The sequence below is a fragment of the Juglans regia genome, chromosome 12 (genome assembly GCF_001411555.2).
Source record: "Juglans regia cultivar Chandler chromosome 12, Walnut 2.0, whole genome shotgun sequence".
Classification (NCBI taxonomy): Eukaryota; Viridiplantae; Streptophyta; class Magnoliopsida; order Fagales; family Juglandaceae; genus Juglans; species Juglans regia.
Window position 1 is genome coordinate 16,026,529 of NC_049912.1, and position 17,360 is coordinate 16,043,888.

Consider the following 17,360-nt stretch of genomic DNA (forward strand, 5'->3'; position numbering starts at 1 on the left):
AAAATTATGTCAATTTATAAAATTACTTTTATATAATCTCTTCATATATTATCCAACCTTTGTTCCTACACTTGTTTTGTACTCGTACAAGAACCAAATTATAAGCTCTTAATATCAATTATGTTCTCTCTTTATAGTAATAGAGGACGAAAAATGATAATTACAATCCTACATACATAAGCACTGCACAACCATTTTAAAAAATATAAATAAATATATAACTATATGAAAAAAATAATAATTTTTTAATAACAAACCTCACTCTTTTTCAAAACGCCTGTACGATACTTGTGCATTCTACGACTATATATAACATTACTCGTAAAGACAAAATCTTAATAGTCCCTTTGAATAGAAAAAAAAAAGTCATTCTATTAAAAACATGAATTTTCTCATGTAGATCCCATTTATGCCTTTTTTTTAAAAAAAAAAAAAAAAACTGCATAAAACTTGCTCATGGTTTTAGACGAGGATAGTACCATTATTTTACTTAAACTCAAATAAAAAAAAAAAATCAGAAAACCAAGGCTTAAAATCCTAAAGAAAAATATCCATACAAAAAGATGCAGATTTCAATATGAAACCACCCAAAAATCATATATTGAACACAAAATCTTGCACCATCTGAACAATTCAAAGCTGCAATTAAGCAAACAGTACATAGAAAGACAGCAGAAGACTATTTCAGATGCCTATAAAAAAAGACAAATGAAAATTCAAGTGCTATCGAACAGCAACATTTTACAAGAGGAGAAAAGCAGTCCCACAAAAAAATAAAATACATCCATATAATTCAAGTCTTGTGCCATAAAGAACAACTTATAAAAAGAAAGTTTATCTCCAAACACAAGCACAAAATCATACCTACCTAAGTGATGGATAAGTAATGGAATAACTTCCAAAGCTCCCAGAGAATTGGATCAACAAAAACTCCTTCCCAATTCCAGAGGGAGAGACTGCCAAAACACACCAACAGAAGGTCACATCAAGCTCCACTTGAAAATGAACCTTGAGAAAACCTTTCCAAGATAGCATCACTCCTTTTCCACAGCTTATTTGTAGAACGAAAAGCCCCATAAAAAATTGGCAAAGAATATTGAGAATAACTAATATTTCCTAAAAACAAATCATAAGAAATGGCTTCCACCTCTATTTTTGAGCCCTTCCCTTCCAACTTGCCAATTAAATCAGGCATGGCAAGGCAAGGATATTAGCCCTCAAAGGTGGGCCCCCTGGCCGCTGTTGCAACACCACCTATAATCTCCTTTTTCCCCCAACCTTGAAGAAAAATTATCATGGGGTAATCTACAGGGTACCCTAATGGGCCGTGTGCATTGGTCCAGGAAAAAACAAAACCCTTCGGATCGGTCCTACGACATCTATCTCATTGGGTGGAAGTAAAAGCAGAGTAATGGTTTGAATTTGAGTCCAGGAATAGGCAAACTACAGCACAGTCATCAACCTTTGCATATGGGAATTTGGACTTCCAAGCTCTAACGGCTAAATCAACCACTGCTTGAGCTGCAGCAGACTGTGGGGCTGATGCCACTATGTCAACAACTTCTTTGTTTGAGAGGACATCCCAGATCTGCCAAAAAGAAAGAAAAAACCAGAGACATTATCTTTCAATGCGAAACAATTAGGCTCGTTATCTTTCTTTCATGCATGTATATGCTGAGGTAACTTCATATTAATCACATTGATTAAGCTCTAATTATACTGTAATAGGGGCAGAGCTACCCTTGGATAGGACAATTGATGGCGACAGCAATTCTCTTGTTCCTAATGGTTATTGGTGTGTAGGGTAAACAGGAGTGCATGAACCTATGAACAGAATGGTTATGATCTGACTTCACCACCCAATTAACGTTGAAAGGATGAATGGTAAGATTTTAAAAAAATGAGATCACTTATCTTCCATAGAAGACAAAATGATGTAGGAAAAATTTAGAGAAATCTGTATTAGATGGGGTTTAAAATTAAATGTTGGGTTTCAAAGGGTATAGGAGGAATCTATTTCCAGTTAGAAGCAATAAGAAAGCAAACTTGTTTTAAATACAATGAAGCATATTTGACGTCTATAAAGTCTCATTGACTTTTACTCAACCTACTAGGACTAGGACTCCTAGTACACAAAAGACCTAATAGAACTTAATACGAGACCCTCTTATACTTGGGAGATTAGAACCGTTTTGAACTGGATTGATAAAGAATTAACCTTCAATACCAAATAACAATTTTATCCATCTAATTTTGTATATCAGCTGCACACAGGAAAGCTTCAAGTAGACAAAACTGAAAATTTCAGAAATGTGACTTTCATTCCATGGCTACATCAGAAACTCTTCTCTTGTCCCAGAGCTGATTTTTTTTTATGAATATTGTCCTAGAGCATATTAAAGAAATCAACACGGACTGTAAGGGACTCCTGTCTTAACAATGGAATAAAGACCATAATGTAAGGTGATATAGGACAATAATCTAGCATAAATGTAAGATAAAATAGAACCTGACATCCGAAAAATCCAATAGATTATAATCATAATACATGCATGATTTTTTCTCTTTCAATTGTCATGGTAACGGAAAACTGTGGGAAAGGGACTTATTTGAGAACTCACATTTCTTCAAGCAAGCAATGCAATTTTCCAAATTGCTAATGAGGTAAACCACAAAATGGCTGATTTAGAGATATAATTTTACTTCAGCTAAACAATTAGAGAGAGAGAGAGAATGATTTCCTACCCCATCTGTAGCCAGTACTACAAATTCATCTTTCTTGGTGAGGCGACGATAAGAAATATCAGGGACAGAGATCAAGCCAAATTCTTTAAGGCAAACATCTCCAAATGCCCGAGCCATTGCAAGTCCAGGGGAGTTACAGTTGGGCAGCCAAACTCGAGCAACCTCAGGTTCATTTTGAAGGGCAAAGATTCGTCCCTTACATCGCCTAATCCTCTCTGCTTCCCCTGAAAGATTAAAGAAAGAAACAATATATCAAAACTAATGTCACCATTAATGTCTTCCAATATTTCTCCTGATATCATATGCAAACAGATCAAACTGAAGAGATTGCATTCTCATCAATTTTAATAAACAACCAGTCATTTATTTTACATGCACATACAGAAGCAAAAGAATATTTCATTAATTTTCATTACCCTGTTTGCAATAGGAGAAATATATTTAGCTGGGATATAAATAAGGGGCTATCATTCTAAATACTGGGCAACTTCCACCCTAGTTTAGTTGAAGCTTACAGAATATTGAAACACAGAATACATTTCTCTTACAATTTCTTATCTTCAAATATATAGAATTTATTTTCTTGGCTGAACACCATGACATTTTTTTTCAGGAAAAAAAAATCATTTTACATCCTTGCCACTCAATTGCAGTCATTGATGTATCCTTGACTTCGAAATTGGAAGTTTCTTAATGAGGTTCAAACAAACGCAGAGTCAGATTCCTAGAGGGATGTGAACTTGTCCACATTCACATTTTCACTCAACTTGGCGAAGGTTACACTATCAAATGAAGAGTTTTGGACTTTAGACCCATCCAAAACTTTCTTCTATGCCCAAATGAAAAATATATATTTGATAGAATTCAATATTTAAAGTATCCAGAGCCACCATTGGCTGGTCATTTCCATGAAAAAAAAAAAAGGTAAAATCAAATTAAAATCAAAATCTAAAAAGCACCCACACATCATAGGAAGTGATCTCTTATTTTTCGCCAATATACTATTTCAATATTTTCATTCAGAGCATCACATGATAACTGCAACAAGTGTTTAGAACCTGCAGAAGCTGTTAGATCAAGTTAAAATAAAATATCAAAAGAGTGCATCAGAGTGAGCTTTGATCCTGGTTTCTAAAATCCATTATGATCCATCATATGATTATTCCACCAGTTCCCAGGTGAAGTCTCCAAATAGTATTCTCCCATTAAAACCCCACTTACATTGTTTTGAACAATTTTATCTCAACAATTCCAAATCATGATACAAGTAGCTAGTGTATTTTAGGTTGACTTTCATAAATCATGATCTCGTAGCACCGTCAAACATGCAGATATTCTTCATGATTCTCAACGTCATTTTTACACTACCCATGGAGAGAGAGAGAGAGAGAGAGAGAGAGAGAGAGAGAGAGAGAGAGAGACTTGGAAGATCTGGTTTGAGGTCTACAGTCAACTGAACTGCAATGAGAGAATCATCTTCATCTCTAGTACCCAATATAGCTCTGGAATCCCCGACGTTTGCAATAATGAGATCATGTCTCTATAGTCAAAAGATAATAATGGTTATACATACAAAAATATTATCATCACTGTTCAAGAAAAACAAGATGTGATGTGCATCAATTACCTGCTTGACCAAGGTAACTGCTGTTGTCCCACTGCAATAGCAATCAATTGAAGGATGTAGTTTCAGTTCCTTGTCCATAACCTTAAATGCTTTCAGAAATGGCCCTCTCATTGTCATAAAGAAATCAAGGCGACTGTCCTTATGATTAGAGGTCCTGGCTTCCTCATCAGCTAACATGAGTGCAATGTCTTCAGAGGCTAGACTTTCCAATGCGCTACTTTTGATATTATCATGACCATGCTCGCGGATACTATTAAGTTGCAACTGAGCACTCAACTTTAAAGGAAGAGAATCCCTCACTTTCTTTGCAACCATATGACCACAGGGACCATGGCCATCAAAAACACCACAAAATATTGTGTCTGTCCTTGAACCAAAATTCTGAGAAAAATAAAGAAAGAAAGGACAAAAACTTATTGCAGAGTTAAGAAATCTGGTAAGTGCTAAAAGAGAACCCTTTAGAAACACAACATGAATAATCAGAAGGAGCAAAACTAAGGGAAGAACGGTACGCCATGAAGCAGAAATGAAGATTATGATTCACTCCCAGCTGTTCACCACAGTTGTAAAGACAGCATGGCTGGAATTATGATGGAATGAACTCTATAAACTTTTTGAAGAGCATTTTCTCATAACTAATATAATCAATCAGTTATGACAAATTTTTACTAATCCTTGAAATGATCCTTTATTCTACCATAATTTTCAATGTATAACATCCCTTTAGATTATTGTTAGGCGTAAAATCATTGTTCTTCATATAAAATATATATCATTCCAAAACAGAAACGTCTCCTAATCGAGCATTTCCAAAAGTAGACACTTTAACTTTACCAATTATTGTAATGCAGAGTCGAGATTTACACTTTTGTCAGATATAGTATGAGAACAAACAGGAAAAAACTATTTAAATATACCATTCAGGCATGAGCATCAATCACCACTGGAAAAAGAATAACTCCTTTAACAGAGAAGTCTAGATAAACTATCTTATCTAACCATCTTGCTCTATTCTAGTAGGACTTTGTTCCCAAAATACATTAGGACTACCATCCTAGTAAGTTGTCCTGCTCTGATTTAGTTGGAATCATGCCATTCAAACTGAGGGACAAAATGAGGGGACAGACAAAAAGAATAGAGTGGCTTTAGTTGAGATTAAACTAGAAGCAAAATGCATTTAAGAACTGCAAAAGTAACACCAATAATAGATTAGAGTGATTGGTGGTATATAACTTATCATTGATAATTCAAAGAAGTATGGCCATGGATAGAGCAACATAAACTCTATTGTGAATCCATTAATGCTGCAATAGGGCTGCACTGATATTTGTACTTTCATTTATGGTAGATTTTCCCCATTCTAGAAATCTACAAATTTATTTATTTATTTATTTTTGATCGGTAGAAATCTCCCAAATTTCTACAACTACATATATAATCCTTATACATTCAAAGCCTATCCAGTTGTTTGAAGTAGAAAGCAGAATGACTTAAGCACATAATATCAATAATAAAACAAGAAAAAAGGCGTCCAAGAATTCAGGAGGGCTAACCTCCCAGACAATCATAGCATCCTGGTTGATCCCCTTCTTGCCTTGCTTGCTAAACAGGGATGCAACCTCGCTGGAGCCATTCAAGAACAATCTCCCCGGAACTCTATGCAGCCACGTCTCCATATTAGAATCCAAGGAGGAGGAGTCCGTCCTCATCTTCTTCCTCGAGTTTCCGCGCTTGATGCTGTTACCGACGTCGTCCGAGGCAGATGTGGATGCCGACACCGCCGCTGCAGCCAGAGCATACGGGAGGGCGGCCGCGCCCTCCGCCGAGAGACACGACCCCATCCCAAGGGCTCTGACAATGTTCAGAAAGCATTCCAGCGCGACTAAACACTCAGAACCCCCTATTTGTACCACATGATCCGTCGCAAATCGCTGCTCCGGATTCGTTATTACTGCTTTCTGCTGTTTTCTCAACGCCAAGTTATCGATAGCCTAGCAAAACAGAGGATTGCACTTGGGAATCTTGAAAATAGAACGAAAACAGCCGAATCCGATTCCAGAGACACAAAAACATTATTGTAGGCATAAACGATTCTACCGAATCGGATCGATATGCCATTTGATCAAAGAATATACATGCACCGAGGGGAAGAAGATACGACAACAGAGAGGGCAAATAAGCATACCAGGATGGCGAAATTAGTGTTGGGCGAAGGGGCTTCTGCTTCTGCTTCTGCTTCTGCTTCTTTACAGAAAACTTGAAAAAAAAAAAATGTAGAAAAAAGAAAGGAAGACACAGAGACTGAGAGAACTCAGAGAAGAATCCAGAAGACAAGAAGATATTGTAAGAACAATAAAAAAAACAGCTTGAAAATTGAAAAAAAAAAAAACTGAGAGCTTCTGCTGGCTAGAGTGGCTACCTCTGTGTGTTTTCCTTTTTTTCTCTCTCTCTCTAGCAGGCTTCCTCCTCCTCCTCCATCTTCGAATGTCCAAGTTTCAAAATATAATTGGGGGGGTGGAGGGCGGTGGACTACAGGACAAGTGGCAACAGCGACTACCTTCCTATTCGGGAAAAGAGAACCGAAAGTTTGCTTCCTTTTCTAATAAATAATAATCAAAGCTGAAATCACACATCCGAATGATCCCATAATGAATAGATTACACGCTGTCTCACGTTATCTCTCTCCTAACATTGATCGTGGCCTACACACCTTCCTACGTCCTCGTTCTTATCACTTTCTTCCCTTCTTTTTTTTCTCTTTACAAGACCAAACATATTATTTATTTAATAAATAATAGTTAAAATAAAGTCCACAATATATTAATAGGTTAAGAATAAGATGGAAATTTTATATTTCATTTTAATATTTAAAATATTATATTTTAATATTATTATTATTATTTTAAGATTTAAAAAAATTAAATTAAAATTTAAAAAATTTAAATTATTTATTATATTTTATATGAAAATTTAAAAAATATATAATGATGAGATGAGAATTTTAAATTTTATCTTGTGCTCCAAACTATAAAATAAGAGCCTCGATTTTTAATTTTTACAAAAATTATACTTTAATTTTAAAAATTTCCAATTAAATATGTGTGAAAATTCAAATATTAATGTTGTAATTAATCCTAATTGGGATATCTTACAAGTTTTCAAATCAACAGCTTGAGAAAGAAGATGATATGTCATTCTCAAGATGACTCGGGTTGTGAGATGAATGTTTTAATTCATAATATGTACAGATTTTATATAAGAATAATGCTACTTGGTCATCTAACATTTACCATTCATATAACTTTCTTGATGTGGCACCACTATGTAATGTTACATTGTCACATGGTTCATTAAGAAAATTAAAAAACACAAACACAAAAGGGTAGAGAGAACTTAGAGTTTTAGTTTTTATTTTTTTTGTATTTTCGAACGCCCTTTTAATTTGAATATATTTTTTGTGTTTTTTTAACGAATCACGCTGTATTATGTGGTGATATTACGTCAAGACATCTGAACGACAATAGCAATACTGTTTACATAAAACACTCTTTACATGTTCTGAGAGAGAAGATATATGGATTGAACCTAGACAAGTTTTAAGAAAATATTGAGCACATTAGAAACTTCCTGTTAATGACGTGTTTCATACTACCAATTGCACGAATGACCTGCAATGAAGAGACAGCGTTGGTCGCCCTATGTAAACTCAAATTCTTAAGTCAATAACAATATGAGAGCAAGTGCATAAAGTAGCTAATAAATCAAGTTGAGTTTTTGTTACATCTTGTAGGCTAAGTTATTTTCTTGGAGTGATAGAGTCCAATTTGCCTTGTGAAACCTTTTCTTTTTAGGAGTCTGAGTCTATCTCCTATTAGAAGTCTAAGTCATCTCCTTCTTAGAAGTTTGAGTCCCTTCTTGACTTTATCTCTTAGCTAAAATTGTAGGGGCTTAAATATCCATTCCAGTTATCCCGCTAATTTTCTTTGTGCTAGCACATGGGAAATTAAATATTTTGCATTCTTTGTACCTGCCTTTTACCTCACTGGCTTGTGAGCGTTTGCTTGCTTTTGTTTTCCCCTACCCCGTTGAGGGTCCATACTAGTTAGTGTATGGGTGTTTCCACGCCATTGTGAAGTCTTAAAACGCCTTGAAAATCTTCAAGTCAATAGTCTACAAAATAAATTTAGAAAATTGGTCACTGGCTTCCCGTTCAATCCCTAGTTTGTTGTTCGGTCCTTAGTTTTCTGTTTGTTTCGTGCTAAGCGGTGAGGGGCTCAACTTGGAGAGCTAGGTGAGAGATGAACTTGACCACATTAGGTGTGAGCGCAGAGCTCGATTTTGAGTTTGTTTATTTGTGTGAATATTTGCCTAAGAGATTGTTTATTATGGTCGAAGAGTGCATATTTCTATGATTGATTTTTTGCTTGTATTTTTGTGATCGTTTTTGCTTTAGTTGGTAGTAATAGATTTTCTATCTCTTTGGTGTAAATTGTTGTTGGTACTCTCGTTTTGTTATTTGTTGGTAGTGGTAGATTTTCTGCCCCTTGGTGTAAATTTATACTAGTGTTCTCGTTTTGTTGTTTGTTTGTAATAACCCGTGCTTAAGTGGTCACGGTGCCCGTCAACCCCTGCATCCATCTTAGGCGGTTGCTGAGCTCGTCGACCCGTTCCCAAAGGTAACCCGCTCGAGGCGGTTGTAGAGTCTAGTGGCTCGTTCCCGAAGATAACCCGCTTGAGGCAGTTGTAGAGCCTGATGGCTCATTCCCAAAGGTAACCAGCTCGAGGCGGTTGTAAAGTCTGATGGCTCGTTCGCGAAGGTAACCCGCTCGAGGCGGTTGTGGCGCGAGTATAAATACTCGGCATTTGTTGGAGAATATGCTATGCTTGTACTGCTATCCAAGGGAGAGGTCGGGTTGTCTAGAGAGTTGCCAGCATGTTAGGCACTTGGAAGGTCAGGAGGTCCCTGACCTTTCCCACCTATTGACTTGCACCGCGAGTGTGTAACTCAACTTTTGGTGACTAACTTTAGAGAGGGTCGTGTGGTCTTCTGACTTCCATGCTCGTTCGTTTGGAGAGGTTCGTGTGGTTTTTCCAACCTCCATGCCCGTTCGATGGCAATATTTGGAGAGGGTCGTGTGGTCTTTCTAACCTCCATGCCTGTTCATTTGCACCGTGTCCTGAGAAGTTCTCATGAAAAATAAAATAGGTAAGTGTAATACAAATTACAAATTTGAGATTTGTGAACTTGAACCACCTTGCTAAAGCATGGTGAAAGCTGGTGATACATTGGCGATGCCCGTGGCTAGCCATGTCTTGGCACGAGCAGTGACAGAACCACATATGCTTTCCACGGAGACCTTGGTCTGGTTGCATGGTGGAGATGTCGGTTTTGTTGCTTGTCGAGAGGCGTGGGTCTTGTTGCTGAGTGGGTCATGGGGTTCTTTGACCTCCACGCCGTTCTGATTGCTTAGTGGGCCGTGGGGTTCTTTGACCTCCACGCCCTTCTTGATTGCTGAGCAGGTCGTGGGGTTCTTTGACCTTCATGCCCTTCTTGATTGCTCCCTGTCCTGAGAGATTTTCACTAACACAAAATAGGTAAGTGTAATACAAGTTACAAGTGTGAGATTTGTAAACCTGAGCCATCCTACTGAAGTGTGGTGAAGGCTGATGACGAATGAGTGATGCCTGTGCGCAGCCATACCCTGGCCTTAAGGAAAGCCTGAGATGCCTATGATACTAGTTGGACGGTCTATTTTGATGCAAACACATTAAGAAGCATGCCTGGTGCCTGGGAGGGGCTTTGTAGCCATTGTTCCATGCCTTGCGAGTGATTTCCAATGAAGTATATTCTCAGGGCATATAGTCACTTGGATTCCGAGCAATTTATAACAAATATGCAATCATATATGTTTGTGATCAAAGAACACACATACAATATATATATATATATATATATATGTGCAATCATACATATACGTTTAGACAACTACACATTGTAGCTTTTTTATTCAAAGTAAAAGCTTGAGAGGGAATATCGATCCAATTATGAAAAAACTAGTAAAAATGAAAAACCCCATGAAAAGATTAGGTAAGAGGAAGTACTAAAAGGGGAAGCATATAATATAGATGATGATGGGGGTATAAGCCAAAAAGCCTCTCTTTATTTGCATGACGCTCGATCTAAAAGCAGCTTTTCCAAAACAAAACATTAAGACCGGGTTTCGGGTTTGATAGCTACATTTATATATACACAAATATATCAATGGATATATATACATATATAAATATATGTATGAGAAAGTAGCACATAGGTATAAGCTTGGGAACTAAAATGGATCATATATGTGATGTATAATTAAGTATGATGCTAGCTTTCAATTGCATATATGCATGTACGTTTACTATTACTTATCTGTTTTTCCTTATCATGATCATCTTCATCTTTCCGACCTAATTTAGTTTTCTTATATATCAATAGATCATCATAGATATATGGTAATTATAATGCAATATGCAGCTAAAAGAAAGATCAAGTCTTAAAATAAAATATTAAGGAATAGCTGTTATCTGTTTAGGTGAAAATGTTTTCATTTTTATAAATGAAATTATTATTTAGTTTTTCTTCGCAAATTTCCAAAATGTCAACAAAATCTACATTTAGTAAAGAAAACGTAAAACATGTACATATATAAGCCAATCCAATGTGAAATTCCAAGAAACAAAAATACGAAAGCAACCCACATCTAAGTTGTATATATCCAATTGCATAAAATAAAATCCGACTATATATAGTAACTAAATATGAAAGAAATTCATTTGATAATTTTAAGACATACAAATAAGGAAGATTTTTCCATGTCATACTTTAGACCTTGCATATATTTATAAATTTTTAGTTATTTTTAGGTTAAACGTACAAATTCATTTGTAAATTAAATGTCTTGGATTTTTTTTAAAAATTCACCAACTATATGAAGATAATTTTAATTTGGGATAATTGGCCACTAACCCTCTATATTTTGCCTTGATTGAGATTTAGCATGTGTTTAATAATTTTTAGGAATAACTCCTTATTCTATAACAAACTTTAAATTTGGCCATTCGTTAGGGGTATTGCCCGCACCCCAGGGCAGGGACCCCCGTCCCACACCTCACCTCTAGATGGGCGGGGGGGTGGGGTTTACCCCTTGAAACCTGCTCCCACACGCCGTGGGCGGGGGTGGACTCCTTATTTGTCCGCCCTCCCACCTTGCCTAAATGGGCCCAAAAACCACTGGCCCAGAACATGTTTTTGGGCCCATATAGGCTAGGAAGACATTTTTGGGCCCAAATAGGCTAGGAAGTCATTTCTGGGTGCAAAAATGGCCCAAAACCTATTTCTAGGCCATTGTCATTATTAATTTCTTACCCTCATGATTAAATTTTTTTTAAAAAATTAATATAAGATATTACAATAATACACATTAAAAACTTGTATACTACTAACTACTAAGTTGCAACTAATAATCCTAAAATATTATAATAATACAAATTAATCTAAAACTATTATAAATTAATCTAAAAATATTACAAGTTTTCAAATAATTTAAATGAATAATAATAAAACAATTAAATAACAAATTGTAGCAAGATTACAATTGACTCTTTTCTTGTCATTTGGGGTGGTCATAGTGGTGGGAATTGGTAAGTGAGTGAGCTATGCTGTGAGATTATAAAACTTGGAACATTAATGAGAAAACAAATTAGAATTACAATCATTATATAAATATAAAAAATAATTAACGGAGAAATTATACAAACAAATGACAATGGTGGGTTCAAACACACAAAGTCATATAGAAACCAATGTAGAACTACCCCCATGCATCGCAATTGACTCCACAACAGTTAAATTTGAAATTAATACCAATTAGATGAATATAAATAAATTAAAAGCAAATCAATGAATTGAAAGTGATTACCTGATCCATGCTAATCACCACCCTCCTATTCGTCTGCCACCTCAAAGTCCCCCACATTCGGAATATGATCCAATTTTGTATGCAAATAAATGCCTCCATAGTGGTCAGAGACAATAAACTCCATAATGGATCCAATATCCGCTCTCTAGTGCTAAAGCCTGACTTTGAGGTTACAGTATTAATCAAGATGACCAAAATAATGCGGACAATCTCTAAAACAACGAGATACTTGATGACATTGGTTTTCCACCAAGATAAGATATCAAACTCCCGCATAAATGAGTGCAAATCCGATTAAAAGTATCTATCCAACTCCGTCCCCGAATGACGAACTAGGGGGTCCTGCTCCAACCTCTTACCCCACTCCAACCTATGTCTTTTCTCCATCTTGACTTCGGGAGGAGGCGGTGCGGTATGTGTAGGTACTGTAATATTACCACCCCAGAACATGTCAAACTCATCAAACAATCTACAAAGTGTTTCCCTAACCCTTACCGCAATATGTTTCGCCAATGCCTTCCTGTGAGCAAATCCTAAACTATACATCATGCCATCAATTTTGTACTGGGGGTCAAGAACAATAGACACATATAAGAAAATGTTCATCGTACTCACATCTCTCCAATACTTGTCATACTCCACCCTCATGCTCAATGTCATTTCCTGTAGCCTAACTTGGTCACTCTTGTATATTTCATCTAATTTTTTTTTTTATCTTACATATTTGCTGACATAAATCCTTGGATGTTGGGTAAAAAGAATCGAAAAGTCTAGTTGTGACCTCATAGAAAAGCTTAAAAAAGTCTACAAAGATCCCAACTAGCTTCCAATCATCATTAATAGGCATTCCTAATCCCCCGTCATCGTTAAAATATTTGACATATTGAAGGTCTCCGTCACCCAATAAATTAACGGCACCCTTATCCCTTTGGGCCGTCTCTAATATCAAGAAGTTTGAGTTCCATCTTGTAGAAACATCAAGACAAAAACCCTTCTTGCATTCAATACCTGCAGACCTTACCACAACCTTGAATTTCACAAATCTAGCAGGTGAAGATCTCACAAACCTCACTGCACTTCTAACCCTTGCAACCGAATCATCAAGATCTTTCAAACCATCAATCACAATAGAATTTAAACTATGTGCAACACATCTCACATGCAAACATTCACCACCCATGATTGACTTATTGGTCTCTCTAAGATAGTTTTTAACATGCCCCAAATCGACATCGTTGGAAGATGCATTGTCAATCGTTACTGTGACAACCCGCTCCAACCCCTACTCTTTTATTGTGACCACCAAGGCACTCCCAATGGTATGATCCTTGTGATCGAAAATTCTACAAAATTTTAGAATTTTTTGTGTAATTTCCAATCGCAATCTATAAAATGTGCCATCAAAGACATATAATTAAAATTTTAGACAGATGTTCATGTATCGATGGTGATGCAAACTCTTTGACCTGCCAATTGGCTTTTGAACAACTCTTTTTCTACACCGTAATGTTTAATAATATCCTTTGGCTACCGTGTGTCAAGACGGAAGGTTAAACCTAGGTTCCAAGTACATAGAATATGATTGGAACCCCACCCCATCAACAAACCAAAATCGTAGCTCATCCATTACGGGCTAGGTGTCTCCTACACTCATATGGATCATACTTTGTAAATCCTTTCCATGTTCCCTCCACTATTCCCATCCGTCATTTTTTTAAATCCAATATCTAGTCTAGACTGACTATTTTCTTGTAAAGATTTTAAAATTGAACTCTTTGCATTGTTCTTCTAAGTGCACTTTCAATTGGGATTACCATATAATACCCGAGTCCTACTACGTAGGTTCTTACGCCATTTTATTAATTCTTTAAGTTAAATATTTTGAGATAATGATTTTTATTATTTTTAATTATTTTATTTTGAGATGAGTATGCTTTATTTTAAAATATGATAAATCAAGGATATGATTTTTAAGACTTTGAGATATTTTTCCTTAAGCCCTTTAATTTTATTGATTTAAGAAATGACCCAATTATTCTCTATCATTAGATTGGTAGGTAAAAAGTATCATTGAGGTGGATAGATCTCCACCATCCATTTGATTCCTTATGATGGAAGGAGGAAACAAAGACCAAAAAGTCCTTGCCTCTCCTCCAAGCTTACGGTGAAAGCAACATAAAAGGATAAAAGAAAAACAAAACTAATCAAGGCATTTCTTCTCCTACCTGTCAGCTTCTCACCCAAGAAAGAAAGATTCTTCATCTTTCTCTCCAAGAAAGCCATAGCCGACGCCACCTTTTCTCTTCTTCTTCTCTCTTCTCATCTTCAAGAAATCAAGTTCCCCTCATCTTCTTCAAGCTTTGTGACTGCATAGCAAGGGAAGAAGAAAAACATTTTTCTTTCATCCTATCCAAACCATACAAGTATACTCCCTCCATACACATTTTTGGTTTTGACTCAAAGCCTAGAACCAAAACTTGTTTTCATCTTCAAAATGGTGAAATCTTGAAGGTAATAGACTTTTGGTTTATTTCCTAATATGATTTTCATATGGGTTTCGATTTTCATCACTTACCTTACCTATGATGTTTCGGTTTTAGGGGCTTAGCACAGTGTAATCATCCTTGCTCTTCATCTACACGACTATACCACTATTTGGTCTTCCGCTTGTGTTTTGAAAGGGGCTAAGAGATCAAGGTAAAAACTAATTTGACTAATTTGTTTTTAATGTGATTTTGGAAGCCAACAAAGTTGTTTTAGCTTGTGTTTTGATGTGTTTAATTTTCTATGTTGAAAATAAATATGTATGCCATGTTTTTGGCCCAAACCGAATGGTATTATAATTGTTCTGCTATGTATGTTCCTACATTTTGAAATGCTATGTTGCTACTAAACTCGGTTTAATCATAGGTGATGATTAGTGTGATTTTTAATATATATATATATATATATATATATATATATCGGTACCACGTGTTTTATGTTGAGATTTATTGGTGATCTATTTTTGAAATGTTAAGAGGTTCAGTTAAAGGTTTTGCTTGATTTTATAATTTTATATTTTGCTTTTAAAGGGTATTAAGTGGATAAAGAATGAACTTGAGTATTTAAAAATTTAAAAGTTTGCTTAATGAGTAACTTGGTTATACCTTATGCTACTTTAATTTTAATGGGAAGTGTTATCTAAACTATTTAAATGTTGCTTGTGTGATTAGATTATAGCATAGTTGGTGTAGGTATAAGAGATTAATTATGCAAGATATATTATGATATGTAAAGCTATACAAGTATTCCTAAGCCCATGTCATGCCATGTCTTGATGTAAAAATAGCCCATTTATATTATCCATGTCTTAAAGGGCATGTTTCCTAAGCTTGTTTAGCCTACTTGAGATGCCTAAATCTATTTTAAAACCCATTGTTGAGAATTTCCAGATTTTATCTCCTAATTTTCATAACCTAAAGTGAGTTTGAACCAAAGAGAGCTTGCTTGAAGCTTATGAATTCTTAACTACTTTTCATGCAAGCTTTTAAAATAGCATTTCCATGGACAACTAGCATGTCTTAATATTTAAGTTATTTATCTTGTAAGTTGAGGTGAAGAGTAGTCATTTGGGTTAACGTTAAGCATATAAGGGATTTAGATTATAATATCATGATTTTCTCTTTTAAAGGGAGGGCTAAAGAATGTTGTACGAGTATTAACACGCTTATGACATTTATTGGAATAAGATCTATTGTGAAGTTGGAGGTAACGAGGAGCATAGATGTAAGTAGCTATGACCATGCTTCTTACACCAAGTTCTCTTTATGAAAGAATGTCTCTTTCTTTTTTCAAATGTTATTCTAAAGAAAGAGTAAATGTATATATTATGTACAAGCCATTTCTTGATAGCCCCTGTTAAGTACCCTATCGATTATAATTGTGTGTATGTGTATAAGGTAATGCATGCACGTAGGTTCTAAATCATGAGATTTTCATACATGCTCTCACAAGAAACTTATTGATTATTCCTATATGTGGTATAGCATGAAAATGTATCTTGTTCATAAAATTGCATGTGCATCGGACAAATAAAGATGATGAAAATGTTTTGATTGCAAAAGAAAAGAAATAAATGTCTCATGCCTTATGTTTTAAGCGATGCTTTAAATGACGCGAAAAAAATGTTTTAAAATGTCTCTATGAACTGATGCTTTAAATAATGCGAAGAAAGTGTTTTAAAATGTCCCTATGAACTGATGTTAAAATGTCCATATGAACTGATGTTTTATGGATATCATGAAAGATGAAGTTTAAGCTCATGCTTTTAAATGATGTTCTTCCATGAATGAACTGTTTAATGAAAATGACTAAAAAGAAAGGACTGAATGGACTAACATGAATGAAAGAAAGAAAAGAATGAATGAATGAATATTTTAATGTATGAAAATACGTAACTGCCATATGAATGAAAATGGTACCAAAGGAATGGGTAGATGCAATGCTAGGTAAGTAATACGAGTAGTGCACCTAGTGTTGCCCCCTAACTGAAAGGGATTCTTAACCTGTGGCTACGGGCGGAATCCAGGTCCAAAGGAAGACCGCTAACCCTAACACACAGGGCGTAATAGTGTGTACCGGCTAAAGAAAGTGAAACATGAAAAGCATGGTTATTTCTTAAAATGTTTATACATGAAAAGCATGGTTATTTCTTAAAATAGTTATGCATAAAAGTATGACTTATTCCTTAAACTGTTTATGCATGAAAGCATTGTAAAAAATTAGCAAATGTTTATGTATGCATGTTTTCAAAAGAAAAAGAATAGATGCCTAGTATGTTCACTGAATGGTGTATTACTTACTGAGAATTCGACTCACTTTTGTGTTTATATTTTAAACTTTCAGGTAATGACGAAAAGGCTGGGGAGCAAGGTATTACTGCAGAGGGAGAGACAGACGCTTAGTGTCTTCCCTAACTAAAACAATTATGTTTTTATGAACGTATGATGGACTCTGAGAGTCTCTTATGGATGAATGTTTGAATA

At 35.5% G+C, this 17,360-nt stretch overlaps 1 protein-coding gene and 1 long non-coding RNA gene across 3 annotated transcripts; one reads left to right on the plus strand and one right to left on the minus strand.

Annotated features, from left to right (window-relative positions):
- Positions 1–578: 578 nt before the first annotated feature.
- Positions 579–6,944, minus strand: LOC108993850 (probable protein phosphatase 2C 33). The gene is made up of 7 exons (XM_018968883.2): positions 6,792–6,944; positions 6,558–6,628; positions 5,926–6,363; positions 4,373–4,753; positions 4,168–4,285; positions 2,746–2,969; positions 579–1,588 (listed from the first exon to the last, which is right to left on the minus strand). Exons 3-7 carry the CDS (start codon positions 6,211–6,213, stop codon positions 1,385–1,387), a joined length of 1,215 nt encoding a protein of 404 aa, XP_018824428.1. The 5' UTR covers positions 6,214–6,363; positions 6,558–6,628; positions 6,792–6,944; the 3' UTR covers positions 579–1,384.
- A 7,630-nt stretch (positions 6,945–14,574) lies between these two features.
- LOC108993847 lies at positions 14,575–17,360 on the plus strand. 2 transcript variants are annotated; one of them, XR_001996582.2, is made up of 4 exons: positions 14,575–14,844; positions 14,934–15,030; positions 16,007–16,101; positions 17,221–17,350. It is a non-coding gene; the product is annotated as an uncharacterized LOC108993847 (long non-coding RNA). The 2 variants fall into 2 exon arrangements; XR_001996581.2 differs by lacking the exon at positions 16,007–16,101 and having other exon boundaries at positions 17,221–17,360.